At 43.7% G+C, this 23,138-nt stretch overlaps 1 protein-coding gene across 4 annotated transcripts in view; it reads left to right on the top strand.

Moving 5' to 3' along the window:
• The first annotated feature begins 6,676 nt into the window (after positions 1–6,676).
• Positions 6,677–23,138, top strand: part of stk11 (serine/threonine kinase 11) — a 34,196-nt gene continuing 17,734 nt past the window's right edge. The window contains exons 1-4 of one of the 4 annotated variants that reach the window (XM_061920231.1): positions 6,885–7,033; positions 11,374–12,197; positions 22,798–22,881; positions 23,023–23,112. In XM_061920231.1, coding sequence (XP_061776215.1) covers positions 11,914–12,197; positions 22,798–22,881; positions 23,023–23,112 — 458 coding nt within the window. In that variant the 5' untranslated portion in view covers positions 6,885–7,033; positions 11,374–11,913. Of the gene's footprint in view, positions 7,034–7,084; positions 7,202–11,373; positions 12,198–18,553; positions 18,935–22,797; positions 22,882–23,022; positions 23,113–23,138 lie in introns of those variants that run through there. The other 3 variants (XM_061920230.1, XM_061920232.1, XM_061920233.1) reach the window with 3 other exon arrangements.

Below are 23,138 nucleotides of genomic sequence, written 5' to 3'. Positions count from 1 at the left end.
AGCCGCATTTTGTACCAACTGTAATCTTTTAATGCTAGACATGGGGAGACCCGAAAATAATACGTTACAGTAGTCGAGGCGAGACGTAACAAACGCATGGATAATGATCTCAGCGTCTTTAGTGGACAGAATGGAGCGAATTTTAGCGATATTGCGGAGATGAAAGAAGGCCGTTTTAGTAACGCTTTTAATGTGTGCCTCAAAGGAGAGAGTTGGGTCGAAGATAATACCCAGATTCTTTACCGTGTCGCCTTGTTTAATTGTTTGGTTGTCAAATGTTAGAGTTGTATTATTAAATAGAGTTCGGTGTCTAGCAGGACCGATAATCAGCATTTCCGTTTTTTTGGCGTTGAGTTGCAAAAATTTAGCGGACATCCATTGTTTAATTTCATTAAGACACGCCTCCCGCTGACTACAATCCGGCGTGTTGGTCAGCTTTAGGGGCATGTAGAGTTGGGTGTCATCAGCATAACAGTGAAAGCTAACACCGTATTTGCGTATGATGTCACCTAGCGGCAGCATGTAGATGCTGAAGAGTGCAGGGCCAAGGACCGAACCCTGGGGAACTCCACACGTTACCTTAACGTAGTCCGAGGTCACATTGTTATGGGAGACACACTGCATCCTATCAGTAAGATAAGAGTTAAACCAAGACAGGGCTAAGTCTGACATACCAATTCGTGTTTTGATACGTTCTAATAAAATATTATGATCGACGGTATCGAAAGCAGCGCTAAGATCGAGGAGCAGCAACATAGATGACTCATCAGAATCCATTGTTAGCAATAGATCATTTGTCATTTTTGCGAGGGCTGTCTCCGTGGAGTGATTTGCTCTGAAACCGGATTGAAAGGTTTCACATAGATTGTTAGACGCTAAGTGTTCATTTAACTGCTCCGCAACAATTTTTTCAAGGATTTTTGAAATAAAGGGAAGGTGAGACACCGGTCGGTAGTTTACCATGAGGTCAGGATCGAGGTTAGGTCTTTTAAGAAGAGGATGAATAACCGCTTTTTTGAATGCTAGGGGAACAGTGCCCGAGGAGAGTGATAAGTTTATAATATTTAGCACTGATGGACCTAATAATACAAAGAGCTCCTTGATCAGTTTCCCAGGAAGAGGGTCAAGTAAGCATGTTCATCCATCCATCATCTTCCGCTTATCCGAGGTCGGGTCGCGGGGGCAACAGCCTAAGCAGGGAAACCCAGACTTCCCTCTCCCCAGCCACTTCGTCCAGCTCTTCCCGGGGGATCCCGAGGCGTTCCCAGGCCAGCCGGGAGACATAGTCTTCCCAACGTGTCCTGGGTCTTCCCCGTGGCCTCCTACCGGTTGGACGTGCCCTAAACACCTCCCTAGGGAGGCGTTCGGGTGGCATCCTGACCAGATGCCCGAACCACCTCATCTGGCTCCTCTCGATGTGAAGGAGCAGCGGCTTTACTTTGAGTCCCTCCCGGATGGCAGAGCTTCTCACCCTATCTCTAAGGGAGAGCCCCGCCACACGGCGGAGGAAACTCATTTCGGCCGCTTGTACCCGTGATCTTATCCTTTCGGTCATGACCCAAAGTTCATGACCATAGGTGAGGATGGGAACGTAGATCGACCGGTAAATTGAGAGCTTTGCCTTCCGGCTCAGCTCCTTCTTCACCACAACGGATCGGTACAACGTCCGCATTACTGAAGACGCCGCACCGATCCGCCTGTCGATCTCACGATCCACTCTTCCCTCACTCGTGAACAAGACTCCTAGGTACTTGAACTCCTCCACTTGGGGCAGGGTCTCCTCCCCAACCCGGAGATGGCACTCCACCCTTTTCCGGGCGAGAACCATGGACTCGGACTTGGAGGTGCTGATTCTCATTCCGGTCGCTTCACACTCGGCTGCGAACCGATCCAGCGAGAGCTGAAGATCCCGGTCAGATGAAGCCATCAGGACCACATCATCTGCAAAAAGCAGAGACCTAATCCTGCGGTTACCAAACCGGAACCCCTCAACGCCTTGACTGCGCCTAGAAATTCTGTCCATAAAAGTTATGAACAGAATCGGTGACAAAGGACAGCCTTGGCGGAGTCCAACCCTCACTGGAAATGTGTTCGACTTACTGCCGGCAATGCGAACCAAGCTCTGGCACTGATAGTACAGGGAACGGACCGCCACAATAAGACAGTCCAATACCCCATACTCTCTGAGCACTCCCCACAGGACTTCCCGAGGGACACGGTCGAATGCCTTCTCCAAGTCCACAAAGCACATATAGACTGGTTGGGCAAACTCCCATGCACCCTCAAGAACCCTGCCGAGAGTATAGAGCTGGTCCACAGTTCCACGACCAGGACGAAAACCACACTGTTCCTCCTGAATCCGAGGTTCGACTATCCGACGTAGCCTCCTCTCCAGTACACCTGAATAAACCTTACCGGGAAGGCTGAGGAGTGTGATCCCACGATAGTTGGAACACACCCTCCGGTCCCCCTTCTTAAAGAGAGGAACCACCACCCCGGTCTGCCAATCCAGAGGTACCGCCCCCGATGTCCACGCGATGCTGCAAAGTAAGCATGTTGTCTGTTTTATTCCATTTACACGTTGTAACAATTCCTCTAATGTTATTTCCTCAAAACGAGAGAAACTATTTTGGAGGGCAGTATCCGCCGTATATACCATCGTATCAGTGTTAATAGAACCCCGTTGTAGCTGGGACGCATTGTCTTTAATCTCCTTTCTAATGACTTCAATTTTCTTACTAAAGAATTGCATAAAGTCATCAGCTGAGTGGGTTGAGTTACTGGAAGGGGTCCCTTGTTGGGTTAGCGATGCTACCGTACTAAACAAAAATTTAGGATCGTTTTTATTACGGTGGATGAGATTTGAGTAATATTTAGCTTTAGCTGAGGTAAGCATGCGTTTATAAGTTATTAAACCATCACTCCATGCTTGATGGTGCACCTCAAGTTTAGTCGTGCGCCATTTGCGTTCCAGCTTTCTGCATAATAATTTCTGAGCTCTAGTTTCTTCTGTAAACCACGGGGTGCGCTTTTTTGGAGCCTTTTTTAACTTTAGCGGTGCTATGTTATCAATGGTTTCGCGCAGGGTGTCGTTAAAGTTGTTAGTGAGGTTATCAATAGAGCCCACATACTTTGGGAATGGTGCCATAACCGAGAGCAGTAGGTCAGCAAGAGTTGTTGTTGTGGCCGTATTAATGTTGCGGCTGCTATAGCAGTTATTATTAGTTTGACGAACATGCGTCTGAACCTCGAATTTTATAAGGTAATGATCGGACAATACTTTAGTATACGGGAGTATCGTAACTTTGGAGACGGTGATACCCCTGACAAGCACTAGGTCTATCGTATTACCGTTGCGATGCGTGGGTTCATTTATTATTTGTGTGAGACCACAGCTATCAATTACAGTCTGGAGCGCTACGCACGGTGGGTCCGATGGGGTATTCATATGGATATTAAAGTCCCCCATTATGATTATATTATCGGCGTGTGTCACAAGATCAGCAACGAACTCTGAGAATTCATTGATAAAGTCCGAATAGGGCCCTGGGGGGCGGTAGATAACAGCCAGGTATAGAGGCAGCGGTGTGACAGACTTCATAGTAAGCACCTCAAACGATTTATATTTATTATTTATGTTAGGACTAAGGTTAAAGTTTTCGTTGTATATTAGTGCGACCCCCCCACCCCTTTTAAGCGGACGGGCAATATGCGCATGTGTAAAGTTAGGAGGACATGCCTCATTTAGCGCAAAAAAGTCGTTTGGTTTAAGCCAGGTTTCGCTGAGACCGATGACGTTAAGATTGTTGTCTCTGATAATATCATTAACTAACAACGTTTTGGGAGACAATGATCTTATGTTTAAAAAACCTATATTATAGGTAGTGGGCTGTTTTAGGGAGTTTTTGATCAAATTATCCGTAGTAGCAATATTAATAATGTTGTGTTTATTATGCCCAGTGCATTTAGTATAGTTACGACCATATCTAGGAATTGATACGACAGGAATTTTCCGATTGTTTGTTTGTTGCTTTGATAAACTGCACGCATCATAGTTAGCCACCTCAGTAACGGGGATTTTCCGATTGTTTGTTTGTTGCTTTGATAAACTGCACGCATCATAGTTAGCCACCTCAGTAACACACATGTCCAACTCTGAAACACTCAAAGCAGAAAAAACTTGTTCAAATTTAACTGACTCCTTACCCAGACCAGTAGTCTCGCATTTTCCATTTAAATCTGGCTGCAGGATGGAGGGAAGTGGTGTTCTGTGGGGATTAGCCTTCTGCTTTGTTTTTAGCCCCGCTCGACATCCGCGTTTCCGATCACACCGCTGGCGTCTGCTCCGTAGACGGCCCCCGCTGCTACTAGACTCCCCTGCTTCACAGGCCGCTGGATGTAGCCGCCGACGTATTCCCATGCTAGTTAGCATGTTTAGCACGCACGCGTCTATCAGTCCAAAACGGCCCGATATGTCCACATCCAGAAGTGTCTGGCGGTCGTACGTGATCACGGAGTGACCACGATGTGAGCCAGCCATAAAGTCTGTGGAATTGTCCGGTATTTCTGCCAAATGTTTCATCTTTAGCAGGAGCTCCGCGAGGACGCAGCCCGTTCGGGCGCCGCCATCTTGGAATTGATCAATGGTGGGGATGGTGTTCTGCTGACTTCGACTGCGGATGTTGTGGATCGGTGGAAGGAATACTTCGAAGACCTCAATCCTACCAGCACATCTTCCTATGAGGAAGCAGTGCCTGGGGAAGCTGTGGTGGGCTCTCCTATTTCTGGGGCTGAGGTTGCTGAGGTAGTTAAAAAGCTCCTCGGTGGCAAGGCCCCAGGGGTGGATGAGATCCCCCCGGAGTTCCTTAAGGCTCTGGATGCTGTGGGGCTGTCTTGGTTGACAAGACTCTGCAACATCGCGTTGACATCGGGGGCGGTACCTCTGGATTGGCAGACCGGGGTGGTGGTTCCTCTCTTTAAGAAGGGGAACCGGAGGGTGTGTTCCCACTATCGTGGGATCACACTCCTCAGCCTTCCCGGTAAGGTCTATTCAGGTGTACTGGAGAGGAGGCTACGTCGGATAGTCGAACCTCCGATTCAGGAAGAACAGTGTACTTTTTGTCCTGGTCGCGGAACTGTGGACCAGCTCTATACTTTCGGCAGGGTCTTTGAGGGTGCATGGGAGTTTGCCCAACCAGTCTATATGTGCTTTGTGGACTTGGAGAAGGCATTCGACCGTGTACCCCGGGAAGTCCTGTGGGGAGTACTTAGAGAGTATTGGGCAACGGACTGTCTTATTGTGGCAGTCTGCTCCCTGTATAATCAGTGTCAGAGCTTGCTCCGCATTGCCGGCGGTAGGTCAGACCCGTTTCCAGTGAAGGTTGGACTGCGCCAAGGCTGCCCTTTGTCACTGATTCTGTTCATAACTTTTATGGACAGAATTTCTAGGTGCAGTCAGGGCGTTGAGGGTATCTGGTTTGGTGGCTGCAGGATCAGGTCTCTGCGTTTTGCAGACGATGTGGTCCTGATGGCTTCATCTGGCATAGATCTTCAGCTCTCACTGGATCGGTTCGCAGCCGAATGTGAAGCAACTGGCATGACAATCAGCACCTCAAAGTCCGAGTCCATGGTTCTTGCCTGGAAAAGGGTTGAGTACCATCTCCGGATTGGGGAGGAGATCTTGACCCAATTGGAAGAGTTCAAGTACCTCGGAGTCTTGTTCACGAGTGAGGGAAGAGTGGATCGTGAGATCGACAGGCGGATCGGTGCGGCATCTTCAGTAATGCGGACGCTGTATCAATCTGTTGTGGTGAAGAAGGAGCTGAGCCGGAAGGCAAAGCACTCAATTTACCGATCGATCTACGTTCCCATCCTCACCCATGGTCATGAGCTTTGGGTTATGACCGAAAGGATAAGATCACGGGTACAAGCTGCCGAAATGAGTTTCCTACGCCGGGAGCACGGCTCTCCCTTAAAGGTAGGGTGAGAAGCTCTGCCATCCGGGAGGAGCTCAAAGTGAAGCCACTGCTCCTCCACATCGGGAGGAGCCAGATGAGGTGGTTCGGGCATCTGGTCAGGATGCCACCCGAGCGCCTCCCTAGGGAGGGAGATCTTTCGAGCACGTCCGACCGCTAGGAGGCCACGGGGAAGACCCAGGACACGTTGGGAAGACTCTCTCTCCCGGCTGGCCTGGGAACGCCCCGGGAGAAGGAAGTCTGGGCTTCCCTGCTTAGGCTGCTGCCCCCACCACCCGACTTTGGACAAGCGAAAGAAGATGGATGGATGGGTTTGTGCACCAGTTGATGAAAATGAGCAAACTATATCAATTGCATCATGTAATTGATTTTGATATTATTTTTTTATCTTGATAGATTGAAAAATAACACCAATTAGTTCACTGATGAACATTTAGTCAGAAAGTATAAATAACAATAAATAAAGGTAGAATACTATTAAGTTACCCAACATGTAAGTGTAAAAAAAAAAAAAAATTATAATTTGTACATTTTCAGCATGTGCTTGTTCTATTTGTAAACAAAGAAAACAATCTGAAGTTGTCTTTATTTTTAAGTTATTTTGCCGTGACTTTACCAGTCCGGCCCACTTGGGAGTGGATTTTTCTCCAAGTGGCCCGCGATCCTAAATGAGTTTGACACCACTGGCCTACATGATACACATTAGTTCAAATGAATGCACGTCACCGGCTTATCGCATCCGTCAAAGTGATTATGTTGAAGCGATGAAATACTAATCGTTGAGTGATTTATTTGTGAAAATGATGTGTATTGCTGTCACTCTTGCACTTTGAGGCCAAACTTTGATTTGACGCAGTAATGTGTGGCATGACAGGGGGAAAGGGGAGGGGGCGTAAGCAAGATGGCGACAACCTGAGTGGCAGCAGCAATTTACGAAGAGTCTCAACATTTTCCAGTGATACGCAGCTCGGCTCCAATTTGACTTGTGTTGCATCAAATGCACATTCACGAGAAGCAAGTAAAGCCTGCGAGAGGGACAACCATTTACGAGGATTAAGGTGAGTTTGCACACTATAGGAGTTTGCGATTAGCTCGCTGGCTAACCGTTTTTACAGTGGAACCTGAACGCAACCCCGGTTAGCTTGCGTTAGCTAGATTTCTCTGGATGCTTCCCCCGGTCGCCGCTGTGGATGTGAGGGGATTTCTTATCGTCCTGTTTGCTTGTGGTGAGCACATTTCCACGGTTATCAGTTGAATCACTGCTTCCATCGGCAAAGCAGCTTGGTTTGTAGTGCCAATCAACGGCTAAGCTATGTGTCAACGCGAGCTTCACTTGTGTGACGACGTTTCACTCAGACCCAATTCATGCTCGCCTTTGTGCACTTCCTCTGAAAATGTTTGCTTTAAAAGTTCATCTTGTTTTTACCTAACGTGTATACTGAAAATGGCAGCGGTGTTATTAAGAGTTGCACGGCAAGCTGGTTCATTCAAGCTGTTAGCCAGCTAGCAGTAACGCTGTCAACGCATCATGCCTTTTGGATTAAAATGTTTGTTGTTGTCCGATACGTCTATATTTTAGTCGATGCCACGCACTTTTTAATGTTCCTGTCAGTTTTTATACATAACATTCAATCTATTTATTCTATTTTTAACACTTTTTAATTTTCTTTTGTGAATGAATGAAATGAGTTCATTACTGTCATTTAAAGGCCTGCTGAAATTACATTTTCTTATTTAAACGGGGATAGCAGGTCCATTCTATGTGTCATACTTGATCATTTCGCGGTATTGCCATATTTTTGCTGAAAGGATTTAGTAGAGAACATCCACGATAAAGTTCGCAACTTTCGGTGCTAAGAGAAATGCCCTGCCTCTACCGGAAGTCGCAGACGATGACGTCACCCGTGTGATGGCTCCTCATATATTCACATTGTTTTTAATGGGAGCCTCCAACAAAAAGTGCTATTCGGACCGAGAAAACGACAATTTCCCCATTAATTTGAGCAAGGATGAAAGATTCGTGTTTGTGGATTTTGATAGCAACGGACTAGAAAAAGAAAACGGAGTTTTAAAAAAAAAAAACACGATTGCATTGGGACGGATTCCGATGTTTTTAGACACATTTACTAGGTTAATTCTGGGAAATCTCTTATCTTTCTATTGTGTTGCTAGTGTTTTAGTGAGTTTAATATTACCTGATAGTCGGAAGGGTGTCTCCACTGGTGTCTTGACGCGCAGTGTCTCAGGGGAGTCGACGGCAGCTATTGACGGCACAAGCTCAGCTTTTCTTCGGTAAGAACTGACTTTTTAACCACAATTTTCTCACCGAAACCTGCTGGTTGACTTTGGTCGGGATCCATGTTGGCTTGACCGCGTTCTGATCCATAGGAAAGTTTCACTTCCAGGAATTTTAAACAAGGAATCACCGTGTGTTTGTGTGGCTAAAGGCTAAAGCTTCCCAACTCCATCTTTCTTCTGTGACTTCTCCAATATTAATTGAACATATTGCAAAAGATTCAGCAACACAGATGTCCAAAATACTGTGTAATTATGCGGTTAAAGCAGACAACTTTTAGCTGTGTGTGTGCGCAGCGCTCATACCTCCTAAAAACCTGTGACGTCTTGCGTACACGTCATCATTACACAACGTTTTGAAGACGAAACTCCCGGAAAATTTAAAATTGTAATTTAGTAAACTAAAAAGGCCGTCCTGGCATGTGTTGCAATGTTAATATTTCATCATTGATATATAAACTATCAGACTGCGTGGTGGGTAGTAGTGGGTTTCAGTAGGCCTTTAATGAACCATTTTGTGTGATCAATTTAACAGCACAGATTATACATATTAACAACTCTACACATACACACAAAAAGAAAAATGACCGAAAAAGGAATAGACTGAAGCCAAGGCTTATATTTGCCTATCCTAAAAATTCACTGAAAATTAGACTTCCTGGAACATCAACATTCAAAATCAATGGGATGAAAGTAATCATTGCTATATTTGATAATTTTCCATTATTTCACCTTTCAAGGTGTTCTTAAAACTTAAAGAACTACATGTCAACTCATCACTGATGGTGTTTTACCATTTAACTCCTAAAACTGAAATGCGTGTGTATTGTATGTTTGTTCTTACTTTAGATATTTAAAAAATCAATATCCTGCCTAAATTATAGTTTTCTCCTTTTAGTTTAGATAACCTCAGGATACAAGCTGGAAGGCTGTTGTTCTTGACTCAAAACATAATTTCCATTGTTTTTAAAAACAATATCTGAAAAAGGAATAGACTGAAGCATTTTTGTGTGATTAATTTAACAGCAAAGATAATACATATTAACAATTCTACACATACACACAAAAAGAAAAATAATGACCAAAAAAGGAATAGACTGAAGCCAAGGCTTATATTTGCCTATCATAAAAATTCACTGAAAATTAGATTTCCTGGAACATCAACATTCAAAAAATCAATGGGAAGAAAGTAATCGTTGCTATATTTGATAATTTTCCATTATTTCACCTTTCAAGGCGTTCTTAAAACTTAAAGAACTACATGTCAACTCATCACTGAGGTTTGTGTTGTAAGCACAATACCAATGGTGCGCAATTTGCAAAATGCGCAACCGCATTTTGCAAATTTAATGTCAAATCAAATTAAATGTTTATTGGATTCATCACTATACAGCAGGGGTCGGGAACCTTTTTGGCTGAGAGAGCAATGAAAGCCAAATATTTCAAAATGTATTTCCGTGAGAGCCATATCATATTTTTTAACACTCAATACAACTAAATGCGTGCATTTTTAAGTAAGACCAACATTTTTAGAGTATAAAAAGTCTCTTCTTTTTCATAACATTGTTATTCTGAAGCCAACCAATAATAAATAAAATGTCATGTCTGTTGATCATGTTTTTGTTTGGCCATGTGCTGTTTGTCTTTTGGACTCTTTAGGTTCCTGTTTTTTTTCCACTCCCTTGTCTGGTTTCCTTGGTTACTCATTTTGTCCAACTGTCTCTGGTGGACCAAATGCCCACTCACCTGCTTCCCGAGCACTAATCAGAGGCAGTATTTAAGCTTGTCTTTGCCAGTCAGTCGCCCTGGCGTCAATGTGATCTTTTCTTGCTCTGTGCTGACTTGTTTCATGCCTTGCCATAGTTTCGTGCTTCATGCCATGCCAAGTAAGTTTTGTTTGATTTATGTTCATAGTCTGTTTATGCGTTAGCTTTCTTCCTTAGCCCAAGTTGTGCCTCCGCTGTGAGCGATTTTTGTTTGTATCTTTTTTTAGTTTAAATTAAGTCATGTTTTTAACTAAATGCCATGTCCCGAGTAGTCTGTCTGCCTTCCTGGGAGAACGACCCCGCAGCAAGCGTTAACACATTAGAACTTATGAATAATGAATTGGTAGGTTTATAGTCGCACGCTTTATGTATTATTCAAATTACCCTTTTTGAAGTTTAATAATTGGGTCACGTTCTTTGTTCTTCTCATGTAAACATGTATTGCTAGGGCATGGGTGTCAAACTAATTTTAGCTCAGGGGCCGCATGGAGGAAAAATCTATTCCCAAGTGGGCCTTAATGGTAAAATCATGGCATGATAACTTGGAAATAAAGACAACTCCATGTTCTTGTTTTTTTGTTTTGCTTTGTCCAAAAATAGAACAAGCACATTATGAAAATGTGTAAATCACAACTAAACCTCTCGACAAAACACTTAAAAGTGTGTTGAAAATTCTGAGGAAATTTATGCAGCTTCAAAATGCATCTACAAAGCCAGGATTAAACTTTAAGTCACCGTTTTTCTGGGATTCAACAAAAAACACATTCTTTAAACTCTTCTAGGTATCAAATACCTCCTTTGTCATGACCACGTATCAATCCAGAGATAAATCAACAAAACGTAAGTAAAGGAAGTAAAAACAAATTTTCAAAAGAGTTAAAAGTTCACTTTTCTTGTGTTTGACAAGAGACATTTTGGGGCAACGAGGGTGCCGAATGACAACGTGTTTGAAGCAGAAGACATAAATCGTCAGGTTTTAGGTTTCATGTGGGTCGCAGAGGAGGAGCCACAATCACCCTTAGCTGTGTACCTCTTGCTTGGCCCCGGTATAAACCGTTAGCTTGCCTAACAGAATTGCTATTGTGACACCCAGTAGACACATTTAGAACAGCAGTTTCTTCCGTTAAAAAAAAAAGAGCAGCTGATTTTTATACCGTACTTTTGAAACCCCTGACCTAGGGAGTAAACGGATTAGATTTAAATAATTACTCTTTTTCGGACATGTTGAATTGTGCGAGTGTAAACAAGTAACTTGAATGTGTGAAACAAATCAAATCGTTTTGGATTCTTGTTTGTGCGTTCTCATTAATGTTTAAACACCCACTGCTTCCCGACAGTTGGAACCACACTGGCATGGAGAACACCTGAAGACAGGACAACTTTCTTTTTTTTCCTTTTTTTTTTTTTTGGAAGGCTCCGTTCGCAGAAGTGTGGCTGACAGCGCTGCATGAATCTGGCATTGGAAGTGTGTTTGGATCGAACCCAGGAGTACACGCTTATGTGTCCCCAGGCAGACTCCTGCCATGCAGCACGGATCCTTGACAGAAATGTTGTGCTGCATGGCCTTGAACCGGGGCAGCTTGCCTCTACTCAAATGGTGTTAAATTAATATAGAACAGAAGAGTGAAAACATTTTTTGTTGGTGGAACCAACATATTTTTACCTCTGTGTGCAGCTTTTGATTAATAACAACCCTAATGTTTACAAGCCAGGACTGACCCCAACCCTGGCCTTAATTCCCCCTGGTCCCATTTCCAGTATTTCAGATTTGATCCATTACCTCTTCCTCTTGTGGAATCCTTTTCGGGCAAGAACTGTGGATTACGCACTGACACTCGGCCCAGTTTGCGCGGGGAGGTTCCAACTGCGGCTTGGTCATGAGCACCGGGGAGATACATCACCTTGATTACCTGAACGAGAACGAACTGATGGAGATGGACACGTTTATTCACCGCATCGACTCCAGCGAGGTAATTTATCAGCCGCGGAGGAAAAGGGCGAAGTTGATAGGAAAGTACTTGATGGGCGATCTGCTGGGGGAGGGATCGTATGGCAAAGTGAAAGAGATGCTGGACTCTGAAACCCTCTGTCGGCGGGCTGTCAAGATACTGAAAAAGAAGAAGCTAAGGAGGATTCCCAACGGAGAAGCAAATGTGAAAAAGTGAGTGGTACCTTTTCTACCTTTTTATTCACAGCGTGTTTTATAAAAAATTATGATTCATGCATCATAATATATCACCATTTTTACCCAGCTGAGTGTCCCATCACAATTTCATGTGCAGAACAAGGTATATGCTTCTGTTTAAAAAATCATTACTCGACAGTGCGCCTAATGTAAGGAATAATGTTGGCTGTGCTTACCGATCTCGAAGCTATTTAATTTGGTACATGGTGAAATAAGTGTGACCAGTGGATGGCAGTCAAACATTAGCGACACGTGTAGACTGCGATATGATTCAAGTAAACAACACCAAAATTGTATGTTACATTGAAAATATAGAACATTACACACGGCTCTCAAAAATCTAAATGTTTTAGTACGACTTTGGTAAGCTACGAAGCCGCACTGCTTAATGAATTGTACTGTGCTTCAACATACAAGTATTATTATGGTGTGTATAAGTTAAGACATTATCCGGCGTTTTGTCTCGCAATATTATGCAAAAGCAACTTTTCTTACCTTATGGTACCTGCTGATCTGTGTTTGGGCTCTGCATAAGTCCAGAAATTTTGCGTGCTTCCGACTTAGATTCCTGAGCGCAGCTACTGCTGCTGCTCATTGCTCCCCTCACCTCCCACGAGGTGAACAAGGGGATGGGTCAAATGCAGAGGACAGATTTCTCCACACCTAGTATGTGTGACAATTATTGGTACTTTAACTTAACTTTGTAGTCAGTGCTGACGCCATAGTCGATAAGCTTTTTCTCTTTCTCTGTCTTGTTATGGTACATTCATCCTCCACTGTAGCCATTTCTAATACAAAGTAGTGTGGAGTTATTTCTTATATCTGTCAGTAAACTCGCCATGAAACCGCTATAACATACCAGTGTAGTGAGTTTACATCATTCACCCAAGGAACTTTAGTTATTGGAGAGTTTCGATCGGACAGTCTTTCACTGGACACATTTCCGGCGTTGTTATTGCACTAGTGAGCCACGGATGAGAAGATGCTCCATTGTTGATTGAAATAGAGTCTGAATGACATTAAAACAGTTAGCTCCGTCTTTTGACACTTCTTCCACTCCCGTCCTTGCGCGCTACACCGCTACAACAAAGATGACGGAGAAAAGACGCTGCCAAATGTGAGTCACGTAAATAAGACGTCTCACAAAACGGTGCATTCTGAAACGACCGTCAGAGAGCGGCTTGAAGTTGATCAGTAAAACATAATCTATGCAACATTATGACCAAAGAACCACCGTTACATGTTATGTAGAGTAGACCACAAGCAAGTGTTTTCAATTTAGAAAAAAATAATAATATGACCACTTTTAATGCGCCCTTTAATCCAGTGCGCCTTTTGTATGAAAATGGAACTGACTAGAGCAGTTCATCGGCAGTGTGCTTTATAATCCAGTGCACCCTATGGTCCATAAAATACGGTAATTTAAAAATGGGGCAAAAGGTCTGTCTATAAGTTAGGCTAAACTCTGTATTTGACCAATTTTATGACCATACTTTAGAGTGGAAGCTCTGGGATTGAAGACAGTCAGTTCTGCGATGCTTTTTTTAAACTTCCAAATATTTAGGATATTACAAAAAATGTTCCCATTGGAATATTATCCCTAGAAATTATCTGTTCCGGGGTAAACTTTTTGTCATCAAAAAAATATTTTTTACTTGAAATGTTGTGTAAGTCTTTTAATACGTTTACAATTGTTAACATTGCCACTATTTTGAATTTTATTTTATTTCTGTACAGCACTTCGTTCAGCTGTGGAAGTTATTAATGTACCCCATAAATAAAATTGCAATCGGGCGCTAAGACATCGAACTTAAATAACATAAGAGTGATGCAAATGTGCCTTATTTATCAAAATTCTTCATTTTCACACAGGTGTAAAATGAAATTTACTGCTATCAGTCTGTCAGCTTGAAGTGCCCTCTTTCTCTAACTCCCTCGTCATCATGACATGACTGACTGACCTTATGATTTTGCTTCCTGGTTTTGATGTTGCCTCTGATTGGCCAGTCTGTAATGTTTCGCCCTAAACTTAACCAATTGTCACTCATCAAAGGAACACCAACCAGTCATCATGGATTTTGTCCGTCCTTATGGATGTTCTTTTTATCCAGGTCATTGTATTTTCTCCATATATTCTATGGCTTGGATTCGCAGTTCCCATTTTCTCTCTTTGTAGATTTGATGTAAGCTACCTAGCTGCAAGAGTCTATTAGTAGCTACTGGAGAATGTAGTTAAGCCACGTAGCGCAGCTACATGTAGTTTGGTACTGCCCATCACTGCGTGTCAGCATTGTCACAGTCAGTACACAACATGTGAAAGGAGGGCAGACAGAGCCATAAATTGGTGGGGTCGATACCAAGGGTAGTATTAGTACACCAAGGTGTTTGGGAGGCGATAGCTGAGGAGATATTTTTTTGTTTTGGTTTTAGGACTATCTATAGGAAATATGGTGTGTCTGTCGACACAGGGGGGAAGGGATGACAATCAAAATATTCTTCATTGGCTTAATTTCTGCTGATGTTAACAGCACTATAATTTATTTATATATAGGATGGATGAATTAAATGGATACATCGATATAATGGAATGGACACTGAAATGGAGTTCTTTAATAAACAAACAAATTGTGTATAATATACACGTCTAAATCTACAGCATCCAATACACATACATGTCAGGGAACAAACTGTAAAGAGTGTAATGGATCCAGAACAACTGGATATAATGTAAAGTAACTAAGGCCTTCTGAACGCTGCAGTCGCCCACCCACTCTTATTAGGCCAAATGATTGGTCCTATTTGGGGGATAAAGTAAGTAACTGACTATTGGATGAGGCAGGTTTTCCCTTTGCTAGCAGGTTGTAGTACTCAGGAAACAGTTCTTGTTGTGCCTGTAGGAACACCATTTTCTCTGCTCTCTGATACTCTTTAGCATTCAGAGGATATTCGGGGGAGCTCTCTAGGTATCTCCGAAACCTTGACCTTAATGCACTCCTTCCAGGTGTCATACACTTTTTAATTGGAGCTCATAGGCAAGGTAACCGTCAGGGCAGAGAAGGGAGCTTTCCGGATCTCTGTTGGGTCCTCCCATGCTTCTGTAGTAGGCTTCTCTGGCCAGGTGTCTGGGTCTTTCCCATGGAAGGGAGGGCCTTGTGAACATCTGGGCTCTCCGGCACTGACCCAGTGTGAGAATGTCTGCAGTGTTGTTGGCGGAGTCTACATAGCGCCAGGTACAGTTCTGTGTGAGCTCTTGGATTTCGGCTGCTTTCGCCCCCACAAAGACTTTGTAGTGGCAGGACTGGGACTGCAACCAGATTAAGACTGTCTTAGAATAGGACCACAGCCCCATGCGGGTCACTGTCAGGGTCAATTCCTTCTCAAGTAGATGGTTGAGCTGTGCTGCCACTAGGGCCGCACAGAGTTCCAAGCGTGGTATGGACTACATGCGTTTGGGAGCTACACGAAACCAGGCAAGGATAAAGGATTCATGAATTTGACCATCCCTGTCTTCGGTTCTTAGGTACGCCACGGCACCATAAGCTTGTTTGGAGGCATCTGCAAAGACGTGAACTTCGTACATTAGCACCTTCCAGCACAGAACCTGGGGAAACATAAGGGCGGGGGAATGACAAACGAAACAAACACTCAAGTTCTGCTTCCCAACTCGACCAGGCTTGCACAAGTTCATAGGAAAAGTTTGTGTCTTCCCAGCCTAGCTGCTTATCCCACAACTGTCGGACAAACAGCTTTGCTCGGGTGGAATGAGCCAACGAGTAACAAAAGGGATCATATTGGGAGGTGAGGACTTTGTAAATGTTTCACAGGGTTGCGACGTCATGGGTCACAGGTCTGTGTTTATAGCTCAGGGAGTCCGTTGCCCAGTTCCAACTAAGACCAAGAGTAGATTATTGGGGGTTGGAGCTGTTGTAGGCTAACCACTTGTCCAGGCTCTCATATTTGGCTTCTTGCTGGAGATGACTCAGGACATTTGCGTCATTGCAAGCCCACTGGTGCAAGTCAAATCTTGCTGTGGCTAAAAGGGCTCTGAAGCAATCCACAAGGGACTTGGCTTTATCTTGGGTGTGCAAGCTTCGGAGACTATTGTCGATATAAAAACAATTCTTTACTTAAAACTTGAGGGCGTTATAAGATTGGTTGGAGTCCACCTCATGGCGTTGCAGGGTATAGGTTGCACAGCACGGGCTGCAGGCTGCGCCAAACGGAAGGATTTGCCATTCAAAATCTCTGGGGTGTTCGTCCACTTGTAAGTCTCGCCACAGGACTCTAAGTAAGGGCCAATCCTCAGAGAGGAGGCGTACCTGATGAAAAATGCCTTTTATATCTCCACGTACTGCTACGGGACGTTCACAAAACCTCAACATGACTCCCAACAAAAAAACTCCCAGGCTAGGGCAGTTGAAGACCAGACAAAACGTCCCATTGTGGCTGACAAGGTGGTGAGGGATGTAGCACTTTTCCTTATGGGGGGTTTCTTGGCAGACTTCGAGCACAGCACCGTTATCGATTAGGTTCTGTATCTCCCCTTTTGTAGGCCTCAGCCTGGTTCGGGTTCTTTAGGAGGCGCCCTTCGGTGCTTTGCAGCAAGAGCATGACAGTCTTTAGGTGAAGCAAGCGGCGGCGTGTCAGTATGATGGAGCAGTGGTGTAGCATACCTCTGGGTGCCATCGACCTTCATGCAGACGGTTTTAGCATCAAGTACAGCTACAGTTAGCTTGTTTTGCTTTGATCTTATCACTACCCTTTCAGGTTAGTAGGAGACTGAATCCATATGCCACAACCTTTCGAAATGTTTGTATACTTCTTCAAACTAGGGAGGAGCGGAAGTGAAGAGACATTTAGACACGGTTTGCGGGCTGCCCCATGAACTGGATCGGGCCTTGGTGGGTCCACCCCAGTCTTGTGTGGATTGCAGCAGGGCTGCCAGGTGGGCCAAGCCTGACCGATTCAACTAGTGTCAATAGGTGAGGCTGGTGAGAGCCGATGGGTTGTGCCTGAGGGCAGGTATGGTATGGCCACGGAGGTGTCTGAACTTTTTCTGGAGGCACTCTACAGGGTAAGTGTGCTTGGCGAAGCTAAGGCGGCTGGCGGTGAACGCTCCTTCAATGTTATGGCGCTTGGTAGGATTGTTGACCGAGGAGATATGGAAGGACACGGTGTAACCTGAAGTACTTTCAATCCCCATCTATTACCAACCTCGTCACGTCCGTTGTGTCCTTGAGCAAGACACTTCAACCTTGCTCCTGATGGGAGCTGGTTAGCACCTTGCATGGCAGCTCCCTCCATCAGTGTGTGAATGGGTAAATGTGGAAGTAGTGTCAAAGCGCTTTGAGTACCTTCAAGGTAGAAAAGCGCTATACAAGTTCAACCCATTTATTATTTATCATTACTTTGATGTCCTGCCTTACTTTGCAGAGAGTGGATGAGGATGGGAACCACCTTCAACATTACTATGTTTCCTGCACTTGGTTGATCAAGGTAGAGAGAGCGGGAGGTGGAGTTATCAAGACAGATTTCTTGTTTCTCAGCTACTCCTTCATTGTCCCTCTTTAACCTACTGTTGATTTCATAGAGGAGCAGGAGGTGCTTTCCCTGGCAAATACTACATGACCTTCTCAATATGCATTGGGCAATTAGATGGGCATGTGCACAGCATCAGTAGCGTTTGTTGACCTGTATCCACTCTTTGAGCTGTTCTTCTGAATGTTTGGAAACCTTACTGCATTGGCTGAGATCATGTTCATTGCTGTCACAGTAGGCGCAGTATACCGTTGCCTTAAACTGGGAATTATACGCTCTATTCTTGATGGTTGGGGTTCTGCAAGCTGGTTGGGTCCTTGTAGGACTATGACTGCTCGTTTCCCAGCAAGGCTGTCATTCCTTCTGCTCCGCACTTCCTTGCTAGTATGTGCAGTAGTTTGACCGTCAAACCCTTTACAGCACGACTCATATCAGAGCCATTCTGACAGGCCACGGAGGGTATGGCTTGTTCCCGACTGCTTGAACTGATGTCGGCGCAAATACGAGTGCTGTTCAGTGGGGAGCTTGCTTAGTAGACAGGCTACATGGGAACCACAGTTTAATTAAATTTCCCCCCGATGGACCTAAGGTCTGCAGCAATCCTACAAGGGACTGTATCTGTAGGGAGAACTTCTGAAATGCAGCAATGTCACCACACCTAACTTTAGGGGCTTCAAGGACATTAGCTATCTTCTTGAGGGCTATTTGATGTGTTTGGCCAAACTTGTTGTGGAGGGCTGCCATGGTGTCAGTGAATGGGGTTGGGGAGTTGGCTTATTCTAACCTAAGATGGTCTACAAGTTCCTGATAGCGAAACAGTTTAATATATTTAGATGGAAGCATGTTCTCTAAAGCCTTGGAAGCCGCGCCAACTCGTTGGGATCTGGATTGCTGAATTTAGGAATAGTGGGGTAGGACCTCTGTAGATTGGTTCAGTTACAGGTGGTAGGATGCTCCGACAGGGAGGAGGAATGTGGTGATGACATGGAGGTGGTGGAGCAGGCCATATGGGAGGATCAACAGAGTCGTTAAGAGGGGGAGGATAGAGGGGCTGGTTGCTACCCTCCTCTCACTTGACAGACTTCATATTGCTGTACAGCTCTGGCTAAGGTTCAGGCCATGGTAGGAGAGGGCACTCAATTTCCTTCTGAGGTCCTGCCTTTAGAGGGTGGCTGGTAAGATCTGCAACAACTTTGGGTGTCTCTGTCCTCTGTGCTGGGCTACTGCTTTGAGACATTTCTGTTTTCAAGGATTGGGCAATGTCTATTAGTGTCTTAATCTCAGTTAGGGCTTCATTCAATTCCTTCATGCCTGACTGGAACCCCTGCTGTGAGTGATGCAACGTTGTGTTCTCCTCCTGTATTATTTAGATCTCCTGGCAGGTGGGGTAGTTGTGGTAAGGGCTTGTTTGGTAGGGGACTGCACTGTGCAAGTTGTTCCATTCCACACTGGTTCTCTGGAGGTGACTTGGGGCAAGCTAAAGAGTGTCAGAGTGAGCAGCATTCCCATAGGAGCGTTGGAAGAGAGGTATATGGAAGGGAGGCTGAGCCAAGTACTCTTGGTAGGTAGGACAGTAGAGACCGTATTGTACTTGAAGGTGATAGATCTGATTTATGATATCACAAGTGATCCACTTTGTAGTCCAGCAGTCTTCTGTCTCAAAGCGGGATGCATCTCTTCTACTGGGTCCATCTTTAATACATTATCCGGCTCTAAGGACCAAAATGTTAGAGAAGCGTTAGCTGAGGGGCTTATTTTTTCATTGGACTAACTATAGGAAAGATGGTGTATGTTAGAACACAGGGGGAAGGAATGACAATCTAAATGTTCTTAATTGGCTTTAATTCTGCTGATGTTGATATCACTGTAATTAATTTATATATATGATGGACTAATTAAATGGATATATCGATGGAATGGAATGGACACGGGAATGGAGTTCTGTAAAAACGGTGGAAAGTATAATGCAAAATACAATGCACTCAGCTGAGAAACGTATTAAAAGTAATACAATGCTGTCTAGTGGCGACAAACAAACCCGACATGGCAATTGCAAAAGCTCACATTTCAACAATGTTCAACATTGTTCCCGCCCCCACAACAGCGTAATAATTGCCAGCTACTTTAATAACATTAGCCACTAGAAGGCATTACCTGGTGGTAGCAAACAAATACTTCTAAACACACTATAAATCGTCTTTACAATGGCCACAAATAGACAAATGTACAAGCTAACAGGCTAATGTTAACAGAATGCCGAGAAGACAAACTTATCCCTATCAGCGTATTATGGTTACCCCCAAACTCACTTTCTTTAGCGACTCCAGCGCTAAAGAGCACCAGCTGGACTAAAGAGGGGGCTTCAACTATCAATTTCATCGAAGGAGTTCGACTGCTTAAATGAACGTGCGTGCCTCTCGCAACAGGAAACCGGAACTAACTCAAACAGCGCAAGATCATCACGTGACTGCGCGTGAGTACGAAAATGACGGCCATTATAACATAAGGTTAGTATAAGTATAAGATCGATGCTAGAGGGATAAGATCGATATTTTTATTTTCTGAAAATATATGTACTTTTTTGTTTTTAATGTTTACAAACTTTGTGAATAAATCTCTGAACAAAGGAGGGCTTTTAGGGAAAAATTCAAAGGATTTAATTGAGTGGGAGATAGTAGTTTTTGCTTTTGTTTAGTGTGTGTGTACTATTATGTTTGCTGAAATAATTGTATGTAATAAAAGAAAATAAGGAACTAGTTAAAATATTATGTTTGTATTGTTAAATTGTTAATAGCGCTCACCATAGGCACATAGAAAAATGTACAATTAATACATGTGATCGGTATTGGCATTGGCCTATCTCATTAATGGATGATTGGAATTGGCAGCATAAAAATTTGATCGTAACATCCCTACTTTTAATGCCACATCTTTTTACCCATGGTTGTGACTGTGACTTATTTTGGAATAAAGGTGGAAAAAGCGTTATCGTAAAGTTCATTGAGGTCCCCCTTGATACGATGACGTTACCCATAACTTTGCCAAGATGACGGCCCATGTTTTGGAGTATGTATTACATAAAAACCAAAGGAAGATCTTATGTATGCCTTGATGCTTGCTTAGCTGTGGTCTGACATGATTCATTCTTAAAGCATATTTTTCCTCACTTTCCGCTTTGTATGACCTCAAGTCTCTACTATTGCAGCAGATGCTGAGTCACGTACCGAAGACCTAAATAGTACTCCGTGATGTACCTATAATGACTGCTCGGGTCCGTGGCCGTGAGTATGACCAATTCGGACCATGATTGTATTCAGGTGGTTGCTACGGCTGCACCTGCAGCGCCCATAGGGTACTAGTTACTGCTTACTGTTTAGAGCCCCTTTTCTAGAAATGAATCATATGCGACAGACCATTGCTCATGAAAAACTTCTGGACATAAAATTATAACGTACCATTGTATGCCCACCTTGATCTTTAAGTATAAAGTCCCAGCATCTTCCGTCCAACCATTTCCTACCGCTGTACCTGTGTCATTCTTTTTTTTTTTTTTAAATCTCCAGTCCAACCACTCAGGCAAATCATATTGTGGATGTAGATGCCCATGTCTGCTGTACAGAATTGCTATACACAAGAGATGTGGGATAATTATCTTGTTGCCTTATGTCTTATGTGTCAAAACCAAGGCCTGTGGGCCAGTTTCCCCTCGCGAATGAATGATCTATGGCCACAGGGATGATATTTAATTAGTATTAGAACCTGCCCGCAGGCCACAGCCACCTGCTGCTGTTTTGCACGCACCAATACTCCATCAGTGTTGGCGCTAGAGATTTTCTAATGGGGTCCCAGTCATATAAATGGGGTCCCACTTTTTTGTAACCGTTTTGAAAACAAATGATGAATGAATGCATTATCCGCTTATATCTCACATTCTATATTGTGTTTTGGAAAAAGGTTGTAATAAGTATTACTTAATTCATTAAAAATAATACAAAAGAAAAATGCATTTCTATATTTTTATTGAAATATTTTCAGAATGTCTTCTATTTTTGGCCAAAGTAAGACAAATAAAACAATCTTAAGTTGTCTTTATATTTTAATTTCAATGCCATGATTTTGCACGCGTGTGCACAGATTTTCCTCCATGCAGCCTCTAAGCTAAAATGAGTTTGACACCCCTACTTTGTGTATTTGACTTAATTGAATGGAAACATTTAGTGTTTAGTGCTGCTGGACCGGAACAGAAGGGGATAGAAACGGGGGGGGAGACAGAAGGGGAAATTGTGGGGATGAGACAGAGATACATCATCCACATAAAATAAGTGTCACTGTGACCAATTTATGACCTTATAACCTCCGGTGACGGCACAAGTTATTTATCGACGACTCACAACAGTCTACGATTCAACATTTCTGTGTTCCTAATTTCCTGCCAACTACCAGAGGAATTAATCACACCACACATCATTAAGTATTACTGCAGCCAGTGCTAATTATAGCGGGAGCATCGGGGAACAGCCGCATGAGTTCACGCAGCGGGAAGATAGTCTTCAAGATGGCGTGTTTTTAGAATTTTCTTCTCACGCACGTACACTGCATCTATTCATCTTACATGGTGTACACCTCAAGCAAGACGTGTTGAGGCCTGTGAGAGTTTCCCCCTTCCCAACTCACACACACCCCTATTATTTTACTTTTCCACTTTTTTCTCTGCATTTACCGCTTGCACAGCATCGCCATGGAAATTTTCTTGAGCCGTTGATTGAGCAATACTGGTCTTGTTTCCATGGCAACACTTTCAGACCTGCCATGCCCGGGATTGGAATGACTTCTGCGTACACAAGTTTCTTCGGAATACATAGATTGTAATTCAATGAGCATGCAGTTCATCTTACAAACGTTAACCACAAAAACTAATTTCAAAGTTGTTGTGGCTTAAATAAAAAATTTAATTTTTTTGTGCTGGTGATTTATGATGCTATATGATACCAACATGTGTTTTTTTTTTGTTGTTGTTTTTTTTCGGGTTTTTTTTCAGGGAGATTCAGCTGCTAAGAAGACTCCAGCACAAGAATGTGATACAGTTGGTGGATGTTCTGTACAATGAAGAGAAACAGAAAATATATCCTTATTCTTCTCACTTTATTATCTGGTCCAAAGGCACTTCACTATTAACCCGATATGAGCACTGTTGTCTTTGTCAAGACAGATGTTGTTGCATTTACATTGTATTTGTTTCAAATGCCCTTGACTCGTACTGTACGTATATGGTGATGGAGTACTGCGTGTGCGGGATGCAACAAATGCTGGACAGCGTCCCGGAAAAAAGGTTTCCTATATTTCAAGCTCACGGGTACGTTTCCTCCTCGCCGTTAGCAC

The sequence above is a fragment of the Nerophis ophidion genome, linkage group LG14 (genome assembly GCF_033978795.1).
Source record: "Nerophis ophidion isolate RoL-2023_Sa linkage group LG14, RoL_Noph_v1.0, whole genome shotgun sequence".
NCBI lineage: Eukaryota > Metazoa > Chordata > Actinopteri > Syngnathiformes > Syngnathidae > Nerophis > Nerophis ophidion.
Note: the sequence above shows the minus strand (reverse complement) of the source record. Positions and strands in the feature narration are given on the sequence as shown.